Below are 23,666 nucleotides of genomic sequence, written 5' to 3'. Positions count from 1 at the left end.
GAAGGGGGTCACAGCTAAATCTGCTCTGTTTCTAGCTCGCACCCAGGCCAGCACAGGAAAGACTCCTGGATCTGAATGACAAATTGCGTAGAAGTCACCTAGGCCTTTCTCTAGTTGACCCAGCACAACCCAGATGTGCGCTGGGCTCCAGGTGTGCGGGCCTGAGGAGGCCAGGGTGGGGAAGAAGGAAAACAGTTCTGCCAGAGATGTGGGCCAGATCTCCCCAGCTGGGTTGGGTAGGGGCATCTCTGGAGACATCATAGCCCAATGCCCAGGCACAGCAGAGCTGCAGGCTTCGTGGGAGACCTGGGTGTGTTTGTGTGCACGTGTGTACAGTTGTGTTCAAGTGTACAGGTGTGTGCATACGTGCAGGGGCGCAGATGCCTGACACATGTGTGGAGTTGTGGGGGGCTATATCAGTCTACCCTGTTGAAAGAGAAGCCTCATCACTCTAAGCCCTCTTGCTCTTTCTTTCTTCATGGCATCTATCACTACCTGACTTTGTATTAAATGTGTATTCGTGGGGCACCTGGGAGGCTCTGTTGTTAAGCATCTGCCTTCGCCTGGAGGCATGATCCTAGGGTCCTGGGGTCAAGCCCCACATTGGGCTCCCTGCTCAGGGGGAAGCCTGCTTCTCCCTCTCCCTCTCTTCCTGTTTGTGTTCCCTCTCTCACGGTCTCTCTCTCTGTGTCAAATAAATAAATAAAATCTTTTAAAAAATTAATGTGTATTCGTTATCAGTTTCTTGTGTCTCCCGCACTAGTTGGCAACTCCATGAGAATAGAGCCCTGGCTAGCGTGTTCACTGGCATATACATGCCTGCACACCCAGAGTGTGCCTGGCTTATAGTACATGCATGCATAGGAGCTCAAGAAACATGTGAAGTGGATGGATGAAGGGCTGGCTGGCTGGATGAGTGGGTGGGTGGATGGATAGATGGGTAGGTGGGTGGGTAGACGGGTGGTTGGATGAGTAGATGAGTGGATGGATGGATGGATGGATGGATTAGTGGGGGGGGTAGATGGATGGATGGGTGGATGGATGGGTAGGTGGATGGATGGATGGATGGATGGATGGATGGATGGATGGATGGACAGAGGATTGGGTGGGTAGACGGGTGGATGGGTGGATGACTGTGGGTATGAATGTGTGCATATGCATGTAGGCCTTGACTCTGGAAGATACTTCAGGCTTCTTTGTTCTATACTCTTTCCAGAAAGACCCAGGAAGCCCTAGAAGCTGCAGAGGTCCAGAGGTATGTGTGTGAGGACTAGCTGTTGGAAGTAGGATCAGAGCTCTGCCCAGGGTTGCTCCCTGCGGGGGTGTGCTGAGAACTAGGGCACTGTGGGTGGGGAGAGGAGAGTGGCCACCCTAACAGGCTGGCACACTTTGGAACTCAGGGTCCCACAAATGATGCCCTTGCTCAGGTGGTAAACCCCCACCATAGGCTAGGTCTGAGCCTTCAGACACATGGGCCACCATACCAGGAAGGGTATTATCTGGGTGGGGGAAAGGACCTAGTGGGCCCCCATTTCCACTGGCCAGAAGGGTTGACCAGGAAACTGCCCTGGATGTCCTAGGGAGGGAAAGTAGGACTGTGCCATGTCTGTATTGGGACCAGAGCTAAGATCATCCTTTTCCCTCTGGAAAAGAAGAGAGGCTTCTCCCCACTTCCCATGCCTCCTTGTCTGTCACTGAGCACTCACTGTTCCTTCAACCTGTTGAGTCACCCACCCCCTGACCAGCTCTCCATCAGCTCACCAATTTATATGTCCACCTAACCTTGTACCCATTCTTCTATGGACCCATCCATCTACCACTCCTTCCCTTTACTCATCTGTCCTTCCATCTGTCTCTCCACTCATTATCAACATTGCTATCATTAGGCTAGCAAACCCATGTACACAGGGTTTCTTCTGCTCTAAGCTATCCTCGCAGCAACCCCATGAGGAAATGTTATTATTATTCCCATTTTACAGATGAAATGTGGAAAGTGAGACACAGAGAGGTTGAGTGACTTCCCCCAAAACACACAGCTGGTAAATGGGAGAGCTTTCTGACCTGACAGACTGAGCTCTGAACCTCTTAGTGTTCTGTTCGTCCATCTATCCACCCTCATAGATGTCCGTCATTCAGTCCCTTCACTCACCTGTCACTGTCCATCCAGTGGCCCATCGATCGCTGTCACCCATCCATCCTGAAGGTAATGCAGTTAGAGAACCAGGGGCCCTGAGGGGAGAGAAGGTCCGGTCTGCCCATCTGGCTGGGCCAGGGTGGACTGCGGGGGTGGGGTGGGCTGCCCCAAGCTGGGCAGGGCTGCATGAGACTGGAGGGAATTAGCAGAGTGACTGCCAGGATCATCTAATTAGGAACGCTAGTGATAAGAAGATAGGATCGAGGGTGATTAGAATCCTTTTAAAAAGCCACTCCATTAATTACAGAGACAGAGAGGGGCCTCTGGCTGCTCAGAATACCAATTGGCTGCCTAATCAGCCTCCATCAGCTCGCCTGGGGAGGGTTCCTGGGACCGCTGTGTGACCTTGGGTGTGCTCTGCCCTCTCTGGGCCTCCCCGTGCCCCGAATTAGGCTCTGCTTGAGATCACCTGGTCGCCCAAGATCCTCTTTCTCTAACCAGGCCATGGCTCAGGGGGCAGGCTTTAGGGTGGGCCTGAGACAGGGACCCGGAAGATCAGAGGGTGCAGACCAGAGGGGCTAGCCCCAAAAGGAAGAGTTTCTATACCTCACTGACGAATGAGGACAGAGAGGCTCAGAGAGGGAAAGTAAGCAAACAGCCAGTGAGAGTCAGGAGCATGGGGGCCTGAGCTAACGTCATGCCTGCACGTCCCTATCTCCCCATGAGACTCTGGAGGGACCCCAGAAGCCCCTGCTGCTGACACTTTCAGTGGTGGGTTTCAGAGGAGAATAATCAGAGCCATTTTCAGAAGGGCAAATCAGCTCTGCATGGTGCCAGTTTCCACACCTGCCTTTGTGGGAAGCTTACTCTACCTCGCCCTCGGTAAACTGGAGAGAGCCCCTATCTTCAGGGTACCTTCGGCATGGGGAGCTGGGATCTCCCTCCCTGTAGTCCGCCCATCCCAGAAGCCTTCCTTCTTCACTCTGAGCTCTGGGACAGCCGTAAAGCTAGGAGGTTTCCAATGCTGTGTGATCCCAGCTACCTCCTACAGACCACCCCAGAGTGGGACCTCAGGCTGAGACAGGACCTGGGGTCAGCAGGGTGCAGAGATCCAGCTGGGTGGCCAAGAAAGCTCCTCCCTAGAAAGTGTGGGCAAAAGCACAATTCTCAGGCAAGACAGGGCAAAGGGAGCCTGGGTTGAGGGGAAGTCTCTGTGGGGCTTTGGGGCATCTCATCATCCTGGGTCCCTTGTCTCTTTTTTTTTTTTTTTTAAGATTTTATTTATTTGACAGACAGAGATCACAGGTAGGCAGAGAGGCAAGCAGAGAAAGAGGAAGGGAAGCAGGCTCCCTGCTGAGCAGAGAGCCTGATGCGGGGCTGGATCCAAGGACCCTGGGATCATGACCTGAGCCAAAGGCAGAGGTTTTAACCCACTGAGCCATCCAGGCGCCCCAGGGTCCCTTGTCTCTTAACTTGATGTAACCACCCACACTCTGCTCCAACTACCTTGTTAGGGGACCCTCAGGCTTCACTTGTGGTGATGTCATTGTTGCCAACCTCCGCCCCTGACCAATGTCACATTGCCTCATCACCAGCAACATACCAGCCACCCTCCCTTCACTGTCATCACCAGAACTACTCCCCTCATTCCCATCATCACTGTCACCATCAGCACCATGACGACCACTCCACCTCAACCAATATCATCACCAACCACACTACATCACAATTTCATGCCACTGCCACCATCACTGCCACCGCCATCGCTGCCATATCCCGCTTGACACCACCTCCATCACCTAGACCAGGATCTCCGTCCCATGACCTCCACGATGCCCATTGCTGCTGTCGCCATGATCAGCATCATCACCATCACTGTTACCATGGCCACCATGTCACCTCTGACACCACCTCCACCATCAGTCACTATAACTGCCCTCCTCCACCTCAACTAGTATTTGCATTGTCTTGACCACCAGTATGACTCTCATCACCACCAAGACCGTCACCAGCATCACGGCCATCACTATCATCTGTACCACCTTCACCTCCACCAATGCCACTGTTACCATGACGACCGTTCCCATTGTCCCCATCACCTGCAATGCCACCGTTTCCACCCTGACCACCTCCTTTCTCATTACTACCATCATCATCCCCTCTGTCACCTCTGCCATCACACAGGTCACCACTGTCTGTACTGTCACCATTACCACGAAACTGCCCGCGCCACCACCACCACCACCTCCCTCGGAGCCGCTGTCACCGTGACCATATCGCACAGTTGGTGACTCTAACAAGTATGAAGACTATTTAATAGAAGTTTTTGCAACCATGGGACGACCCAGGGTTGTAAAGATCAGGGACACAAGTCATCGCTGCTCTAGTGCGAGTGGATTTCAAGACCTGGCCTGGAAGCTGCTGGAATCTCACGCTACTCCAGGAAGCTCCCCAGAGTAGCTCAGCCTGCAGCTCTGATGCTGGGGTGTCTCAGAGGATGGCCTTGGAAGTTGCTGCAAACCTCCAGTCGTCACCTGCCTTCAGCTTCTTTCTCTTTCACTTTCCAAATCATGTGCATTGGCAGACTACCCCTGGGACCCACATAGGTAAGGGGATTCTGGAGAATTTTCCCTAACTCTCTAGGCATGGAGGAGACCTTCAAAGGAGGGAGGTAGATGCCATGTCTGCCATGTCATTACCATCGGTGTCAGCACTGTTGCTAGAGCACGCCGTGACTCCCACTGTCATAACTCCCTCCATGGCTGTCACAGATCCCCTCAGCCACATGGCATGGCCATCAGCACCAGCACTGCCATCGCCGGTGGCACCCGGGCCACCAATCCCACCAGCTCCATCAGCCCCACGATCACCAGCAGCACACCTCAGGATTGCCCCCTTCCTCAGCAGATCGTTCCTCTTGAGCTATTGCTGGAGACTTGCAGAACCTTCCTGAACAGAGTACCATTCCCTATCCGCTCCACTGATGCTGGCCTGGGCCACATGGTGTGAGCATGGGTGACACATATCACATCTTGGGAGAAGTTTTCAGTGATACTCCATGTGTCTTCCAGCTCCCACCCTCCCTGCCATGAGAATGGTATGTTCCAGACTGGAGCACACCCTCATCTGGGATCCAGAAGGAGAAGACAGTGAGTTGGAGCCCAGGCGAAGTAGGCAAGGGCGAAATGTCTGTCATGAGGCTCCGAGATGTGGGGGTCATTACTGAAGCAAAGCCATATGACACGCAGCTTGCACTACCCCACTGCCTTTGTCCCTATCACTGCCACCAATGTCACCATTTCTAGGACCACAGTCACCATGGCCAACCTCCCCGATAGTGCCCCTAGCAACCCTTTCGTCACCTCCTTGTCACACTTCCACCATCACCACCATCACTATCAACACCACCTCGACCACCACGGGTCTCCAGCTACCATCCCCTCCACCGTCACCTCCACATGTTAACTCTCCCACCCCAGGCATGACTACTGCTGCCACTACCAGCACCTCCTTCTCCCATTATCAATTCCACCATCAGCACCATGGCTGTTCTCTCTCTCACCACCGGCTCCATGTCAACACCGCTAACCTAATCACCTCTTTCGTCTTAGTGATGCTTGGTTCACCACCGTACCATCCCCACAGTCATCGTGGAGAATTGTGTGGGGAGGCAGACTTCCCGCGCTCCAGTGGACAAGCCTGTCGAGAGTGTCTCTAACGATAGTGATGGATATGTAGTTACAAAAACACAGGAACATTTTCATCTGTATCCCCAGTGGACTTGCTCCTTGCTGATCATTTCCTCTACCAAGCGATGTGTGTCAGGTGTTAGCCCCTGGGGGTGGATGGACGGGGGCACGGCGGATGGGTCGTGCTCCCGGTGAGGTGGGTTGGGGGGGTGACTGCGTCTGTCACTCTAAGTCAGGTTTGTAAAGTGTCTCCAGGTTCTGCTTTCACTCCTCCCAGCATTTGGGACTGGCTAGAATCTGCTGTCTCTGCTAGGTGCTGGGAACCCAGCACTGATGAGTATGGAAGGAGTAGAGAGAGAGAGAGAGAGAATACAGAGAGGGATAAGGACTATAGAAAGGAAGAAGAGAAGGAAGGGAGGGAGGAAGAAAAGGAAAGGGAAGAGAGGGAAGGGGGAGAGAAGGAAGAGGAACAGAACATTCTCTTAGGTAAGAGTTAGTGATCCCAATAGCTCTGCTCCTCACTGGTGCGGTCCCTAGACGGTTTAGCATGTGTTCCATCTTAACAGGAATGCAGTGAGGGGAAGTGGGGACTAGCTCTCAATTGGTACTGTTAATTACTATTTCTTTTTTTTTTTAAGATTTTATTTATTTATTTGACAGAGAGAGACCACAAGCAGGCAGAGAGGCAGGCAGAGAGAGAGGAGGAGGCAGGCTCCCCGCTGAGTAGAGAGCCCGATGCGGGGCTCGATCCCAGGACCCTGAGATCATGACCTGAGCTGAAGGCAGCGGCTTAACCCACTGAGCCACCCAGGCGCCCAGTTAATTACTATTTCTAAATATGATCTAACATTGGGGCAAGAATTAAAGAAATGTAAATACTTAGGAACATCTGGTCCCTAACTCACTCACCTTACTAGCTTTCCAGGGCTGCCATGGCAAATTATCACAAACTGGGTGACTTACAACAACAGAAAGGCAACCTCTCACCATTCTGGAGGTCAGAAGTGCAAGATCAAGCTATTGGCAGGGCTGCACTTCCTCCTTCCGGCTTCTGGTAACTGCAGGCTCTCCCTGTGCTGCCTTGCCATCCCCCTCTTCTTCTGTGTGGCTCCATAAGGATGCTTGCCATTGGGTTGGGGACATACCGACAAAATCCAGGATGCTCTCGTCTCAATATCTCTAATTTAATTACATCTACAAGACCCCTTTTCCAAAGGAGATCACATTCGCAGGTTCCAGTGCTTAGGACAGTGACCTAGCTTTTGGGGGGCCACCACTCATCCCACTATGCTCACTAGTCACACTTATTTTTTTTCAAAGATTTTATTTATTTATTTGACAGACTGAGATCACAAGTAGGCAGAGAGGCAGACAGAGAGAGAGGAGGAAGCAGGCTCCCCGCAGAGCAGAGAGCCGGATGCAGGGTTCAATCCCAGGACCCTGGGATCATGACCTGAGCTGAAGGCAGAGGCTTCAACCCACTGAGCCACTCAGGCGCCCCACTAGTCACACTTATTATCTGGATTTTTCTTACCAGACCTGAGTGGAATGCTTCCTTTTATTTGCTGTCTTCAGACAGTGCTGGGTTTGCCTCTCTCTCTGTCACAGATGTGCTGCGTGACCTTGAGTACATCCTACGTGTCTCTGAGCCTCGTTCATTCAACAAACGTTTACTGATTTCCAGGTAAGGTCTTAGACACCGATGAACATGCCTGCCTTTGTGGGGCTTACCTCTGAGGATCTGACCTGATGAAGGGGTACAAGAAGAATGAACCCGAATGAACCCCTTCTCCCGCCTCCCTGCCTGATTTCCCACTTGGGGCTCCCCCTCCATCCCAAGAACCCTGCCAGTGGGCTAAGTGGACCTGTCCCAAGAAGCCCTCCCTCCCCTCCCCTGACCACGGTCTCCAACCTGCATTGCCCACCTTGGCCAGATCCTGCGGCTGGCCCTGTCTCTGCTCCGTGGCTTCAGGGAGCTCAGCCCACAGGCCCAGCATGACTGAGCTCCAAATTCTCAGCCAGCCAAAGTGCTGACCTCAACCTTGCCCTTGTGGGCAGAGGCAGGCCAGTGTGCCCCAGGGCTGGAGGGGGGTTGCTGGTGCAGAGCTGGGGGTGGGATTTGCCCCGCCCATGGGGCTGATGTCACAAAGGGCCCAGCCTCCGCTCTGCAGGGGGTGTCTGCCCCTGGCCTGGCCCCACTGTGGCAGTGTCCCCCTCCCCCCACCCCTCTCAGTGGAGGCGCCCACCCGTCCCTGAGAGCTGGTACTATGAAAAGGTAAAGTCGCCGGGCAGAGCCGCGCCCGGAGCCAGCAGATTCCAGCAAGGCCCCCGCTGAGGGACCCACACCAGCTGCTGCCGCCTCCGAGTCCACGGGCCCCCGTGCCCACCTCACCTCTGCCCCCGCCCTCCCCTCGGCATGGCCAACTACTACGAAGTGCTGGGGGTGCAGTCGAGTGCCTCCCCGGAGGACATCAAGAAGGCCTACCGCAAGCTGGCCTTGCGCTGGCACCCTGACAAGAACCCCGACAACAAGGAGGAGGCCGAGAAGAAGTTCAAGCAGGTGTCTGAGGCTTATGAGGTCCTGTCCGACTCCAAGAAGCGCTCCGTGTACGACCGCGCAGGCTGTGACAGCTGGCGGGCTGGTGGCGGGGCCAGCACCCACTACAGCAGCCCCTTCGACACAGGCTACACCTTCCGGAACCCCGAGGACATTTTCCGCGAGTTTTTTGGAGGCCTAGACCCCTTCTCATTTGACTTCTGGGATGTCCCTTTCAACAGTGACCGTGCGGGCCGGGGCCACGGCCTGAGGGGGGCCTTCTCAGCGGGCTTTGGTGAGTTTCCGGCCTTCATGGAAGCCCTCTCGTCCTTCGACACCCTGGGCCGGGCCGGGGGTGGCGGGGCCAACCGCGCCACCTTCTCGTCCACGTCCTTCGGCGGCTCGGGCGCCGGCAGCTCCGGCTTCAAGTCAGTGATGTCGTCCACCGAGATGGTCAATGGGCACAAGGTCACAACCAAGCGCATCGTGGAGAACGGGCAGGAGCGCGTGGAGGTGGAGGAGGACGGGCAGCTCAAGTCAGTGACCATCAACGGCAAGGAGCAGCTCAAGTGGGTAGACAACAAGTGAGCACCTGGCCGCCCCCCAGAGGCCGCTCCCATGGGCCGCCCACGTGTGGCTGGTGGTTAATAAACGTGCCAAGGGAGTTCATGGAAACAACTGGCCCCAATGTGTGGGGTGTGGGGACCTGATAGGCTGCTGAGAGGGGCAGCCCCCGTGCGGGAGAGTGTGTATGCTAAGGCCCGCGGGCGCCCGTTCTGCCCAGGCTGCGCTAGTGGGAGGTGGTGCATGTGTGGGTGATCTGTTGTGATCTCTTGTCTGTGTCGTCGGGGTTGGCATCTGTCCATCTCAACCCAGCCCTGTGCCTCTGTGCCTGCCATCGGCTCTCTGACAGGGAATATGCCTCCAGCTCCGTGTCTCACTCCCAGCCCTCTTGGTGACTTGTCAGGCAGCCAACCTGCCAAACCCAAGTCACATCACTTTGCCCGCTTTGCTGCAAGCCTGCGGTGGCTCTCTCTGCTCTAAGTGTAAAGACCTCAGTCTTCGTCCTCCCAGGGAGGCCAAGCCATGGTGGCTTGGCCCTACATACGTTCCTGGTCTCCCCTCCCTGCAACCCTCATTCTCTGAGCTCCAGACACACTGGCCAACCCTTCAGTCCTCCATGGAACCAAATGCCTTGCAACCTCAGGGCCTTTGCACATGCTATTCTCCCTGGTCTATGCCTTCTCATCTTGAGGCCTTTGCTTAAGCATCCGTTCTTCAAGGAGGCCTTCCCCACCACTCTTCTGAATTAGTTCTCCACTTACCCCACACTAAAGGTCCCTCACCTGTTTCGCCCCAGCCCTTAGGGTTGTCTGCGGAACTACCAAGAGATGTGTGCCTTCCTGAATACACTGCAGGTCCAAGGGAGACAGGGCCTGTGCCTGCCTCATTGCTCGCTGTATCCCTAAAGTCTAGAGCTATGTTTGGCACTAAGAAGAATGTCTTCTAATGTCTGGCATTAGAAGAATGAATATTTCTAGGTGTGTGTGTGTGTGTGTCTGTCAGAGAGAGAGAGAGAGAGAGAGAGAGAGTGTGTGTGTGTGTGTCTGTGTTGGGGTATTGGGGGATGTGTATTAATCCCAGGCAGGCCAGAGCGGGACTGACTGGGAGGAAATGGCTGTTGGAGCAGGAGATGGGAGGTCCTGGGTACTGTTTAGGACTCAGAAATACAGTTTGGGGTGAAGACTTTTGCTTGCCTCTGTAGAGCTCATGGCTGGGCCCCTGGGCTGGACTTTAGGGCAGGCTATTGGCGTGGTGTTCTAGTGGTGGGTTCTACCAGCCAGAGCGGTGGTGGGCATCTTCTGAGCAGTTTCCTGGGCTGTGGACAGAGGGACAAGTAGGAGAGAAAGTGAGGCCAGCTATAGGCAGACCAGACCATGGACACATACAAAGGCCTCCTGGCAGGTGTTCTGAGGACTGGGACCCTGTTGTGTGATTTCCCAAATAACCCTTAAGTAACCCCACATGGTGCAGGGTGGGGAGTGGGGGGGTACTGTAGCCTGAGGGTCATGTGTGTGTGGACACCGTGCACACATTTTTGTCTGTATCTGTATAGCACAGAGAAGGGGAGGGTGGTTGATTTCAGTCTGCTGCCCCAGTAGACCATAAGGTCCACAAAAATGGGAGCTCTGATCCTGTTTTTTGCTTACCTCCGGCCTCTAGCCCAAGGCATAAATAGAGCAGATACTCAGTAAATACTTGTTGTATGAAGGTGTTTGTGTGGGCGTGCTTGTATGTGTTTGTCTGAGCCTGACTGAGGTCTATATAAACTGGGCCACAGGGCTCTGTCCTCAGCCTTGTGTCTTCAATGAGGCACGAAGGCTTTGAAAGAGCCACAAAAGGCGCAGACTTTACGTTCTCAGACATGCTCAGTTGGGAGGCTGCAGAACTATTGTCCACATCAGAAATAAGATGAGCAACCCTTGAAACTGGAGTGACTATCGTTAATTCTGCTTTAAAGAGAAGGAGGAAGTCAGGCTGGGGAGACCTGGCTGTGTCAGCCATGTGTGGACATGGAGCTGGAGATCTTAGTGGGCCACAAGCTTTGTGTGACCAAAGGTGTTAATGAGGAAGTGCCCAGGAAGTTGCATATGCCCTCGGGGAATGGATAGCTCTTCTGTTCAGAATTCTGATCCCGCTTTGTGTTCAGCTCCAGGCCCTGCTTGGGGAGATGGGCAGGAGCAGCCTGGAGTGGGTCCAGAAGGGGTGGCTAGGGTGGGGAGAAGGTTGAAGACTTCATCCTAGGAGAAGCTGGGGAGACTCAGCTTGGAGAAAGGCAGCCTCGTGGATTCCATTTGCTGTCCCCAAGTCTCTTCAAGGCTCCTGCAGGCCAGGAGAGCAGATGAGTCTGAGGCCCAGGGATCAGGCCTAGGAGTCACCAGAAGGGTTGGGTGTCACAAGGAGCAGGTCCTAGTCCTATGGAACTGGGGCTTTCTCTAAGTCAGAGCAAGGCCAACTCACCTAAGGGGAGTGAGCTTCCAATCACGGAAGGGGTGACAAAGCTGAGTCCTGATTACCTGTGGGCCCACAGAGTGCCAGTCTTTTTAAAAATACTGTTTACGCATACTTCTATTTTGAAACAATCCCAAGTTACGGATGGGTCATGCCCTTTTACTTCAGTGCAAATCAAGAAATATGTATTGAGCACTTACTATATGCCAGGCACAGTTCTAGGTGCTGGGGATATAGCAATGGGCGAAACAGATCCCTGCCTGATGGGACAGATGTTCTACTGGGGAGACAGAAAACGAGCAGGTATTTAGAACCTTGTCCTGAGTCGTAATGAATGCTAGAGAGGAAACACAGGCGGGTAACTCGTAGATGAAGGATGGAGTCAAGGGTGTGGGCACAGGAATGTTTTTGTCGGGTGCTTCTGGGAGGCCTCCTGAGGAGGAAATGGGAGTGAAAGTGAAATCATGGACCATGAAGACCATGGACCATCTGGGGGGAAAGCATTTCTGGGCAGGGGAACAGTAAACTCAAAGACCCCGCCCTAATGAGGAACAGGTGAAGGCAGATAGACACAGTGCCATTTAATGCCCACACTGTCCCAGACTGGTTGCTGCTCCATGTCACATAAGAGGAAACTGAGGCTCAGAGAGAGGAGTCACGTAGCTGGCAGGTGGCTGAGCCAGAATTTCATCCCAGGTGTTTTGACTCCAAAGGATTTACCTTTCAAATGATAATAACAGTAAAGATAACCATAATAACCATAATAAGTACAGCAACCAAGGTCAGTGTGCCTGTGTGTGTATGCGTGTGCATGTACATGTTTGTGTGCCTGCGTGTGCATATGTGTGCATCTCTGAAGGACTGGCATGCTGGCAACTCCTTGTTCCTTGGGGGGCTGGAGTGGAGCCAGAAATGGAGGTGATTCCACGTGCCAGGGTTCAAGGCTAGTTAGTGACAGGGTGTCTGGTTCCCAGGCTGGGAAGAGGGGACTGTGAGTGTGGCCAGGAAAGGTGCTGTGAGTGCCGATCGGGCTGGGGGACCTGAGCAGATTTTGCTCATCTTTGCATCTCAACTCCCAGTCTGGCAAGTTGTAGGTATCCATCCAGTAACTGATGGGAAATGGAAGAAGGTGGGAGCACACTGTTCCAGGGAACAGCAAGAACCAAGGGGTGTGCTCAGGGGATAGCCTGTGGAGATCATGAGAGGAGAAGCTGCTGCGAGGCCATAAACCTCGAGGGGAGGGCGGGACCTGGTAAAAAATAGACCTGGGAGGATTCATCCCCATTTCCAGATGGACAGCTAGGTGGAAGGACACCCATAGTGGTGGCAGGGAGGCAGGGCTGGAAGCCTAGAAGTGGCCTGGGTGCTTTTCCCCAAAGGGAACCTATTGAAGCCTTTTTCTAGGAAGTCAAGAGGCATCACCCCCAAGATCTCTAGGGGTTGCAAAGCCCCTCAGGTGCTCCAAGTGCCCTGGCCAAGGGGACACAGTCGGTGACCTGGCTGTTGGCCGCACTTCCAGGCTCAGCCTAGCCTCTGGTTTCCCGAGTCCTGCCTCCAGGAGCCCCTGGGACAGGCCAGCAGCTGGAGGTCTCCTAACCATGTTACTGGAGGAACAGGAGAGCCCCCATGACGCACAGAAGGTTGCACCCTAGCTCCCAGCCCTGCAATGGGACTAACTTCATCAAAGCCCCAACTACAGCATTAACCACCTGACCTGTGCCCCTGCCGACCTGCTAATCTCACCAATTACTGGCCAACCACGGCTGCGTCAAGTGGGTCCGCTTAGCTCCGACAGCTGCTGGGCCAATTCAATTATGGCCCAGCGGCCCAGGCGGCTGCGTGGTCCTGGGGCTGGGTGCGTGGTGGAGAGCTGGGTGCACTGCCCAGACCTGGGTGCTTGCAAGGCTCTGGTGCCTAAATGCCCTCAGGGTCCCAGGGCCAAGTCGCTGTCTCCACTCCCATCCTTTCACCAGCCTGGCACAGTAAACCCGTACTTTCCCTCCCCAGCCCGGACCTACGGTAGGTGTGGACATTCCCCTTCCTAACTCCTCCCAGGCTGCCGATCACCTGGCTAAGCATGCACCGTGTCCATAACCGCTTTGCTGAATCCTGTCTCAGCCCTTAGCTCCATTTGCCACATTGATAAACCCGAGCCCAGACAGGTTGATGTGCAACTAGGGATGGGCCCCCCAAATCAAGTTCAACTCCCTGAATGGGCATTGGAGGCCCCTGCTGTGTTTCTGGCCACACATGTCACCCGCCCGTGGGCACCGACTGCCCAGCGTCTGTGTCTTGTGCCTTCTGTCCCTGCGCCTGAGCCTCCCTTCTCATCGCCTGTGGGCCTCCTAAATTCATCCTTGGGGGCCTCGCTCCAAGTTGCCTCCTTGGGGAGGCCTCACCAAGCCCCGCTGGAACAGGACAGTCTGGCCGAGGGAGCCTTGCCTTCTGGGCCTGGCTGTGTGCCAGGTGCAGAGACTGTAGTGTTGAGGAAGCCCGGGGAGGGGGGCGCCCGCAGAGCCCCCACAAGCCAGCCCGCACACCCTGGCTTGGACAGGCTGGTTGGGCCTTTTGATTCAAGAGTGCCCCAAGGCGGGGGTTACGTGGAGGGCCCTTTCCTGGCCCAGCCTCAAAGTGGCTCCTAAGGGGGGAAGGGCCCACTTTCAGAATGTAGCTCCTTACTCCCATTGCTGCCTCCTGGACCCCCCCATCACTCCCCGGGCATTGTGCCAACCTCCTCCTCGGTCTCCCTGCCTCCCCCCCTCCCCTCCTTCATCCTGTTCTTATCCCAGCAGCCAGAAGGATGTTGTGAAAAACAGTTTGAGGAGATACTCCAAGTAAAAAGCTAAAGTCCTCATGGCAGCTACAAGGCCCTGCATTATCTGGCCCCCAGGACATCCCTGGCTTTCCTCGCTACTTGCTCTACGCCAGCCCCCCACCTACGACCTCCCCATCCAGCACACATACCTGTCATGCTCCTGTCTCAAGACTTTTGTGTTGACTGTGCCCCCTGCCTGGAACCCTCCTCCTGGAGTTCCATGCATCCCTCTCCCCACACCTGCCTTCAGGTCTTTATGCATCTCCCCATGCCCCCCTCACTCTCTGTGCTATAGTCCTGCCTCAGGTCTCTTGCACATACTACCCTCACTGCCTGAAACACCCCTCACCGCTCCACCCTGCCCGGCTACCTCCTACCAACAGCCTCTTCCCAGATGCCACTTCCGCAGGTAGACCTCAGACGTAGGCAGGCTCCCCCTCCTCCACCCCTCGTTCCAGGGTCCCTACATCCCTTCTGGGCCCCTGGCTGTCTGAAGGGACCCAAATCCTATGGGGAAGGAGTGGGCTCCCCATCAGTGGTTGGACAAGATGGCTTCCCAGTGTGTCCTTCTGGCGCTAGGATTCAGTGACCCTGGAGCATTTTACAAGTCAGGGGACCCAAGCCCAGGGGAGGAATGCTCCCTGGTTACCAGAACAAGTGGGGAGCCAGGTCTGCAACCTCTCTGCTAGCAGTAGCCTCAGGCCTGGCCAGGGAGCATCACCCCCACTGGGGTGTTTCCACCAGAGTCTGGATTCTGCATGGACTCGGGGCGGGGGCAAGGTTCTTAACCCTACTGGGTCCCTACTTTGTCCACACAATTCCCTGACGGACTTGCACCCACAGCAAGAAAGAGATACGGCTATTTGTCCCCATTTTACAGATGGGGAAACTGAGGCTCAGAGGGTTAGAGACTTGGCCAAGGTCACACAGCTACACTGGAAGCTGCTGTTGCCCTCCACATCCTCTCCCCCTGCACCCAGGGCCTGGGGCGGGTTGGGTGGGGCCCAGGCAGCCTCTGCCCTCCCTCCCTCCCTCTGGCCAGTCGATGTTATCGCAGCTGATTTAATTTCAAAGACGGATTGAGCCTTGGCGGGTGGGAGAGAGGCTAATCGCAGCCGCCATCTGCCCCGTTGTCATGGGGATGGGCTCCCAGCAATTGTGCAGGGGCTGGACCCAGATAAGGGCAACACAGTGGGCTGGAGGGGACCTCAGTGGGTGGGGTGGGGATGGGCAGGAAGATGGGGGAGCAGGGCATGGGGAGAAGGAAGGAGAGACCCACAGACCCAAGAGATGCAGGGATACAGAAGCACAGGGGCACAAAGGTGTCAAGGGGCTGGGGGAGAGAGCTTAAGATGCCTGAGTGCTGGGAGACACGGAGACCGGAGACCGAGAGACCCTGGGAGGTAGTGGCCCAGTGATGGCTGTGCAGAGCCTCGGGGCAAGGCTGGTGATTGCAACACGGATGACAAGGAGGTCTTGCCCACAGCCTCCTGGCTAAGCACCTAAACCGTTTGCTCCAGGGCCCTGCTGAGCCAGGCCGCCTAGCCCCTCCATGGCCTCCCAGGGCAACACCACCACCAGGGGCTTGGCAGGACATTCAGACCCCCCTCCATGCCCCTCCTCCACGACAGGGTCCCAGACCCCAGAGTTCCTCCCTGGCCAGGCAGCGTCCCAAGCTCGGCTCAGAACTGACACAGCAGCTCCTTCTACCAAAGAGCTACCCTAGTCCAGAGTCTAGCTTTTAGGACATAAACTTACCAAGTCGACATTGGCCTTTTCCTGGGGATGGAAGGAAGGTGCGGAGCACCTACTGTATGCTTTGTTCTCCAAATGTCATTCCCATCACTGCAAGTCCCCGCCCATTTTACAGGACAGGAATTTGGAAAGAGAGCTCCCTCTGTAACTTACTCAACAAATATTAATCCATCACCCCCTGTGTGCCAGGCCTGCGAAGGTGCCAGAAGATGTGGGGCTCCGCTCTGCCGCCTTCACTGCCTATGCTCCACCTTCCCCGGGCGCTGGGACACGTCTCAGCTCCATACTCTGGTGCCCCCGCCCTGCTCTAGCACATTCCACTGGGGCTGGGCGCCTTTGCAGCTGTTGGCCCCTCTCTGGGAACCCACAGCGAATCAGCAATTTTAAGACAGCAGTTTAAGACTGGGCAGCTCAGACCCCAGCCTGTTTGGACCCGGCGATGCCCTTCCGTGACTATCTGCCTCCGTCTGGTCAGGACTCTGCATCAGACCAGCGGAGCTGAGAGCCACTCTGTCCAGTGCCCAGGTCAGAAGGGGCTCAGGAATGCTGCCTTGTCTACCTCCAAGGTAGGCTCAGACTTCAGATCCGTATACCTACTGTGTGCAGGACGCCCTTGATGGCCCGCATCGTGGGGAGCTTCCACGGTGGACCTGACCACGCCCTGGCCGCCTCCCTGGGTTTTGGGCTGCCAGCACCTTGGTGCCGGAGGTGGCCTCTCAGTGACAGCTCCTTTGACCTTGTCACTCCCCTGCTCCCATCCTCAGAAAAAAACAAGTCACTTTGTTTTTCACTGAAGGCCATGATCATTCCTGATTTGTTCTCCCATCATCTGTTCCTGGACAGCTAAAGTCCAAACTCCCCAAAATGGCTTCCAGGAAAATACAAAATATCTTTTGGCTTCAGGACAAATTGTAACTTCCCACTGTGCACGCAGGTGGAGGTCTCCAAACTCCTCTTCAAGACCCAGAACAAAGGGCCAACACCTGCGGAGACCCCTGGTTCCAGCCTCCTCCTTACCATCTCCTACTTCCCTCTTTTAGCCACAGGAGGTGATGATGTGTTCATTAAGTAGCTTGCTGTCACTGTGAAATATACATAACACGGAATTTACCACTTTAGCCATTTTAAGTGCACAGATCTGCGGCATTAAGTAACCTCACATGGTTGTGCCACCAACCCCACCATCCATCTCCAGAAATTTTTCATCCCCCTGAACTGACACTCTGTCCCCACTGAACACCAACTCTCCACTCCCCTCCCCCAGCCCCTGGCAGCCACCATCCTGTTTTCCGTCCCTGTGAGTCTGGTGACTCTAGGGACCTCATGGGAGCGGAGTCATACAGGATTTGTCCTTCTATTGGGCTTCTTTTTATTGCTTGGACTTGCCCTCTCTCTCTCTTGACCCGGGTGGGGAGGCGTGTCGGTGGGTGACAGCAGGCAAGGTTGACTCCCCTTCCCAGGGGCTTTAGTGAGAAGCAGTATTTGGGAACAGCCTCAAAGACTTCCACCACCTTCTATGTCTGCGGCAATGCTCCACGGACAAGTTTGTATGACAAATCTGAAATTTATTTTTTGTAGCTCGTGCCTATTATAACAAATTAAAAACATATAGAATATAAAATAAAAACACCCCCACAGACACGGCCCACAATTGACTCCCCAGAGAATTCGCTGGTGGCAGTTTTCTGAGTGTCACAGCCAACATTATGGAAAACTGTATGGTACGTGTTTCTATTTTTCCCTTTAAGAGTCTCATGCTCTACCGACTGAGCTAGCCGGGCACCCTCTATTTTTCCCTTTAGCCAACATGGGCATTATTTTACACATGTCATAATAGCTCTCGTTTTGTCCACAGCATTTCGTGGACAGTGGCTGCCCTCCCTGGCGTGTGAAGCGGGCTCCAACAGGTGGGGAACTTCACCCCATTGAGCGGAAGGGGAAGCTGAGACCTGGAGCGGGGGGGGGGTGGGGGTGGGGGGGGGGGGGGGGTGGGTGGGGGGGTGTGCTGTGCCTGGGCAGGGCGGGGAGTGAGTTGTTCAAGCTCACCTGATAGGAGGAAGAGGGGTGTGGCCTGCTCCCAGGTTGGCTGGAGCAGCAGCCTCCTGCTGTCTTTGGGCTGGGACTTCTCCCCTGGGGACAGCACAGCTGCTTACTAGCCCAGGGACCCGAAGGCCTCAGCCCTATCTCAGCTGGGCTACCTATTTTTATCACCAGCCCGGCCAGAGTTCAAGTGGGTAGAGTGAGGACAATCCAGCCCTGGGCCAAGTCACCTTAGCCCTCTGAGCCTCAGTTTCCTTATCTGACAAGTGAGGCATTACTATCCGCTACGCGGTTCCCCTCGAACTGGGATTGCGGGGCACTGGGGCTGGCCTGAGTGTAGGGGAGTGGGTTTGCTTCCTGCTGCCCCATAAGCCACCCTCCCAGGCCCCTCAGGCGGCTGCTCATACCTCTCCTTACTTCTATTTTTTTTTTTAAGTAGAGATTTTTAAAATCACCTCTTTTTTAAAAATTTATTTATTTATTTGACAGACAGAGATCACAAGTAGGCAGAGAGGCAGAGAGAGAGGAGGAAGCAGGCTCCCCGCAGAGCAGAGAGCCCGATGCGGGGCTCAATCCCAGGACTCTGGGATCATGACCTGAGCCAAAGGCAGAGGCTTTAACCCACTGAGCCACCCAGGCGCCCCCTCTCCTTACTTCTAGATGTCTCTTCCTTTGCAATCCATGGCTTTCCCTTTCTTTAGGACTTCTCAGGGAAGGAGACTGGAATGGTTTTCTCTGGCTGCTATCACGGATTACCACAAATTTAGGGTCTTAAAACAGCACACATTTATCCTCTCACAATGCAGGCCAGCGTTCTAAAGCGGGTCTCACTGGGCTAAAATCAGTGTTGGCAGGGCTGGGTCCCTTCTGGAGACTGGGGCAAAACTCTCTCAGTGTCCTTCGAGGCTGCCTGCATTCCTTAGCCTGAGGACGCATTCATTCTCCGTCTTCTCTAACATCTCGCATCGCTCTGACTCTGACCTGCCTGCTTCTCTGTGAGTCTTGTGGTTACACTGGAAGGACCTGGATAATCCAGGACGATTTCCTCATCTTGAGACTCTTAATCACATCAGCAAATTCCCTTTTGCCACCTAAGGTAAGAGGCAGGTTCTGCAGTTTAGGACGGGGACATCTTCGGGGGCTGTGACTTGGTCCACCACAGGGCCTGGAGAGAGAACGGGGACAGAGAGGTTGGTAAGGGGCCGGCTCATGTCCCACACCCCTGTCTGGGACTTGCTTCTCCATCTGCCGAAGCTGTCCCTCTCTCCTCTCCCCTGGCACTGGGAGCACCCCCTCCACCCCGTGGGCCACCCTCAAGACCTTGCTGCTTGCCCGATAAGCCCAGGCATTATTCATCCCTTCGACTGAACCCTGTGAATGGTCTGGGCACAGGTCTTGATGAAGGCCCAGGATCACAGTACTGAGCTAGTCCCCAGTGGGCATCCCAGGATGCCGATAGACTGTGGGACATGTGAAGGGGCAGTGTGGCGTTAAGAAAAGGTCTGAGCATAGCCTCCATCAGCATCTCCGAGGGGTCTGGGGTCCAACCAAGGTTGATTGTGATCTCAGATGACATCTCTGAGCCCCCCATACCCTCCAGAGCTGCCTGACTCCCTGTCCTCTGCCCCTGGCACTCCCTGGCTTGGTGAGATCTGGCCGGTGGAACGGGCTTCTCCTCCAAGGGCTTGGGAAGCATGGGAGTTGGGCAGCACTGGGCCAGGGCCACCCCGACCGCCAACCACACCGTGCTGTCACACCCCAAAGCAGGAACCTGGCACTGCCAGCCACTTGGCCCCCCAGGCGCCGTGGTTATGCCTGCGGTCACCCAAGCAGCCGGTCAGGAAACCCCTGGGGTCGTGGGGTTCTGGGGTGGCAGCAAGGGTATGCACAAACCATCTTCTCCAAATGCTCCGGCTGCCCTTTGCCACTCTGATCCCTTGCCATGCCTCCAGCTTTGTGGCTCCCACCCCCAGAGCATCCTTCCAACCCTTCCCCATCACGGCCAAGGAGAGTGCCACCTTCTTATGGCCCGTGGAAACCCCACCCCGTGTCTCCCTCCTTTGGGACCACAGGAATCAGTCTGTCTTCACTTGCAGGTCCCTGAAGGTCTTCTACCTGGCACCCGGGGGCTGGGGACAGTTCCTGCTCTGTCTCCAGCTTGCCCTGCATGGTAGTGACTGCTGAGTGGAGAAAGTGTCCCCCGGCATGGCTAAAGGAGACAGGGCTGGTGTCTCAAGGATCCCTGTGGCTAGGGGGAGGGGATGGGGTCCCTTCCCACTATTGGCGGGGCCCTCCACCCACATGGCCTTAGAGCCCAGGCCTTCAACAGAGTCCCTTTAGGAAAGAAAAGCAAGGACCTTAACAGGAAGTGACTGCTTCCCATACTTGTTTTAAATTGACACGTAATTAAAAAGTTAATTATTAATCAGGCTTATTGATCACCCGCCAGTGGCTGGCTGGGAGAGGCTGGCCTGTGGATTCATCCACGGGTCTGACCGAGCGGGATCAGTGGCGCCGTCTCTGTTCAGACTTGCTTGGCCGCTGTTTTTGCTGCTGCTGGGCTGGATCTTCTACCAGAAAGCCCGGCTGAGGCGGGAGTGTGGGTGCTGCTCAGATCTAAGGGTGAGGCTGGGGGTGGCTGTCTTGGGCTCTCCATGGCAGTGGCTCCTGGCCCAGGCGCTGCTTCCCTGTTCTCCTTTCTGCCTTGGGCTCCAGAGCATGAATCTGTTGGGCTGCACCCCAGTAACCTCTTCCTGGATGGCCCATGGGGCTGCTCATGCCCAGTGCCAAGAATGAACTTGGCACCTTCCTCCCCAGATCTGATCCCCATTCTGTGTCCCTTCTAAGGGGTGATCTTTCCATCCATTTGGTGGCCCACCTATGCACCTGGAAATCATCTTGAGCTCCCTCCTCTCAGACTCTTTGTCCTGTGGATTCTTCTTCTCTATGCTCTCTGCCATTGCACTGGTCTAAGCCATCATAAGTCCTGGGGAGAGCATTCCCTGAAGCAAGCACAGAATGTGCAAAGGCCCTGAGGCAGCAGCATTCACTAAAAAACAAAGAATGGGGACACCTGGGGGGCTCAGTTGGTTAAGTATCTGCCTTTGGCTCCAGTCATGATCCCAGGGTCCTGGGATGGAGCCCTGCATTGGAAATCCCTGCTCAGTGGGGAGCCTACTTCTCCCTCTCCCCACTCCCCACCCCCCATTCATGCATGTGTGTGTGCGTGTGTGCATGCACATGCACACATGTGCACTCTCCCTCTAATAAATTAAAAAAAGAAACCTTAAGCAAAATATAATCTACATTAAAACTAAATGAGTACATAAAAAGCAGAGAATGGAGTGAGAAGTAGTGGAAGAAGTAGCCAGATCATATACAAAAACTCATCAGCACTTTGTCAGGTGATGGGAAGCCATCACCAGGTTCAACGTCAAGGAGGGGCCAACACATTTCCAACAGATGACTCTGGCTGCCAGAAGGCTGTGGGGGCATCAGAGTGGAAGAAAAGAGCCTAGGAAGGAGCTCTCCAGGTGAGAGAGGACGGCGGCTTGCAGCAGAGGGATAGTAATGGAGATGGTACAATTGGTAGAATGTATTTAAAGATGGAACTGATGGGCTTTGATGATGGATTGGATGCAAGGGTGAGAGAAAGGGTCAAGAGTGACTCCAAGGTCTCTGGTGTGGTAAAGCCAAATTGTCATTCACTGAGCTGGGGAGCACCATGGGAGGGCAGATTTGTGGAGGGAAATCAAGAGCTCAGTTTGGGACAGACTGAGCTTGACACGCATGATAGGCAGTTGAGTTAGAGAAGCCCACTTAGAGACATGACCTGGGGTTCAGGAGAAAGGTCAAGACCTGGGTGAGATCGCCTGGGGAATGATTAGATATGGAGATACGTCCAAGGATACCCCAAGGCCAGAGAGAGGAGGAGGAAGGGCAGAGGAGAGTGGGAAGGAATGGGCTTCATCTCAGCCCATTGCTCTCTATCCCCTTCTGCTCCAGTTAGAGTTAACTGGTGATAAGAGATAAAAACCCATCATGGCTAATGGCAGCTAAAAGTGGGGAGAGGCTCTACTGAAGGGGGACAGGCTGGGTCAAAGGAATGAGAAACCCCAATACCTATGGGGAAGGCCAGGAGCCCGGGGAGCTCCTGGATTGAGGGGTGGTCTCTCTGGGTTACTGCCACTGGAGCAATCAGCTCTGACAGTGCTCCATCCTCGTGTGAATCAGGTCATGGATCTGTTGGCCAAATGTGTGTGGAGGAGGGTGGGCACCATCATCACCAACACCACCATTGCCACCATCATCCCCTCACCAACCCTGCTGCCATCACCACACTGCTACCGCCGCCATTTGCCCCTACCACCATCACCTCCACTAGAGCGTCCGCTGCCACCACTGTCACCACTGACCACAGGCCACCCCCACTGCCATCACCATCACTCCCATCACCAGCGCCCAAAGACCATCACAACTCACCACTACTTCACTTACTTCCTCGAAGGAAGATTTGCGTGCCTCCCACGTTGACAGGCAGAACTGTGGGCTTTCCCAACACCATGAGGAGCAAAGATTATTTCTACCTGCAAGTGGATAATGGTCCAGGGAGGGAGAGAGGTTTTAACCTAGTAGCCACGATGGACATTTAAGACTGCAACAGAAAGAGGTGCTGCAGGAGACAGTCAGGATGTTGGGAAAGTCTGGAGGATCTGACCCAGATAGGAAGATGAGAGAAAGCTGCTCTGAGATCAGAAAGGTAGGAATTCACGGGGTGGGTGTGGGTGGGGAAGTGCATCAGGTGTAGAGCCTTGCGTGTGCAGAGCCTTGATGGCAGGAGGGACATGTGAGTCCAAGGGCCAGGAGAAGGCATGTGGGGGCTCTGCTCCACATGGTCACTCAGGGACGCAGCCGGGTGGCTTCCTCCAGCTCGCAGCATCTGGAGCAGCTGTCTCCTCAGTTGCCATAGCAGACAAAAAGGGATGGAACAATCTTTTTTTCTCTTTAAAATATTTATTATGGGGGTGCTTGGGTGGCTCTTGGTTTCAGCTCAGGTCATGAGATCAAGGTCATGAGATCGAGCCCCGTGTCAGGCTTCACCCTCAGTGCAGTCTGCTTGCGATTCTCTCTCCCTCTGCCCCGCTCCCATTCTCTCTCTCTCAGTCGCACGTGTGTGCACACACACTCTCTCTCTCTCAAATAAAATATTTTTTAAAAGATTTTAATTATTTATTTGACAGAGATCACAAGTAGGCAGTGCAGCAGGCAGAGAGAGAGGGGGGAAGCAGGCTCCCCATTGAGCAGGGAGCCTGATGTTGGGCTCAATCCCAGGACCCCAAGATCATGACCTGAGCCGAAGGCAGAGGCTTAACCCACTGAGCCACCCAGGTGCCCCTCAAATAAAATCTTCAAAATATTTATTATGAAGGCTGCCAGGCATACGTAGAATGGGAGAGAACAGTGTCATGGGTCTCCATCAGCCATCCCCCGCAACTTCAACAATTACAGCATCCGGCCAGTCTTGTTTCATCTCTATCCCCATCCACTCCTCCAACCTTGGACTATTCTAAAGCAAATCCCTGCTATCATATTATTTCGTCCATAAAGATATGATAAAGACTTAAAAAACGTAATCGCGAAAACTTTATCACACCTAAAAAGCAAAAAATCTTCATCAAATTTCAA

The 23,666-nt window shown here is 54.6% G+C and overlaps 1 protein-coding gene and 1 long non-coding RNA gene across 2 annotated transcripts; one reads left to right on the top strand and one right to left on the bottom strand.

The window, feature by feature from the left end:
- Positions 1-3,063: 3,063 nt before the first annotated feature.
- LOC125087471 (uncharacterized) lies at positions 3,064-7,920 on the bottom strand. The gene is made up of 4 exons (XR_007123445.1): positions 7,749-7,920; positions 7,358-7,569; positions 5,724-5,846; positions 3,064-3,273 (listed from the first exon to the last, which is right to left on the bottom strand). It is a non-coding gene; the product is annotated as an uncharacterized LOC125087471 (long non-coding RNA).
- Positions 7,921-7,985: 65 nt separating this feature from the next.
- On the top strand, positions 7,986-8,987 carry DNAJB8 (DnaJ heat shock protein family (Hsp40) member B8). Its single transcript, XM_047707749.1, has one exon. The coding sequence runs from the start codon at positions 8,240-8,242 to the stop codon at positions 8,945-8,947; it is 708 nt and encodes a 235-aa protein (XP_047563705.1). The 5' UTR covers positions 7,986-8,239; the 3' UTR covers positions 8,948-8,987.
- The last annotated feature ends 14,679 nt before the right edge of the window (positions 8,988-23,666 follow it).

The sequence above is a fragment of the Lutra lutra genome, chromosome 1 (genome assembly GCF_902655055.1).
Source record: "Lutra lutra chromosome 1, mLutLut1.2, whole genome shotgun sequence".
Taxonomy (NCBI): Eukaryota; Metazoa; Chordata; class Mammalia; order Carnivora; family Mustelidae; genus Lutra; species Lutra lutra.
The sequence above is the reverse complement of the archived record's forward strand: the minus strand, read 5'-3'. Positions and strand labels throughout refer to the sequence as shown.

Coding starts and splice junctions, on each gene's coding strand:
- DNAJB8 (XM_047707749.1), top strand. CDS start 8,240: ATGGCCAACTACTACGAAGTGCTGGGGGTGCAGTCGAGTGCCTCCCCG.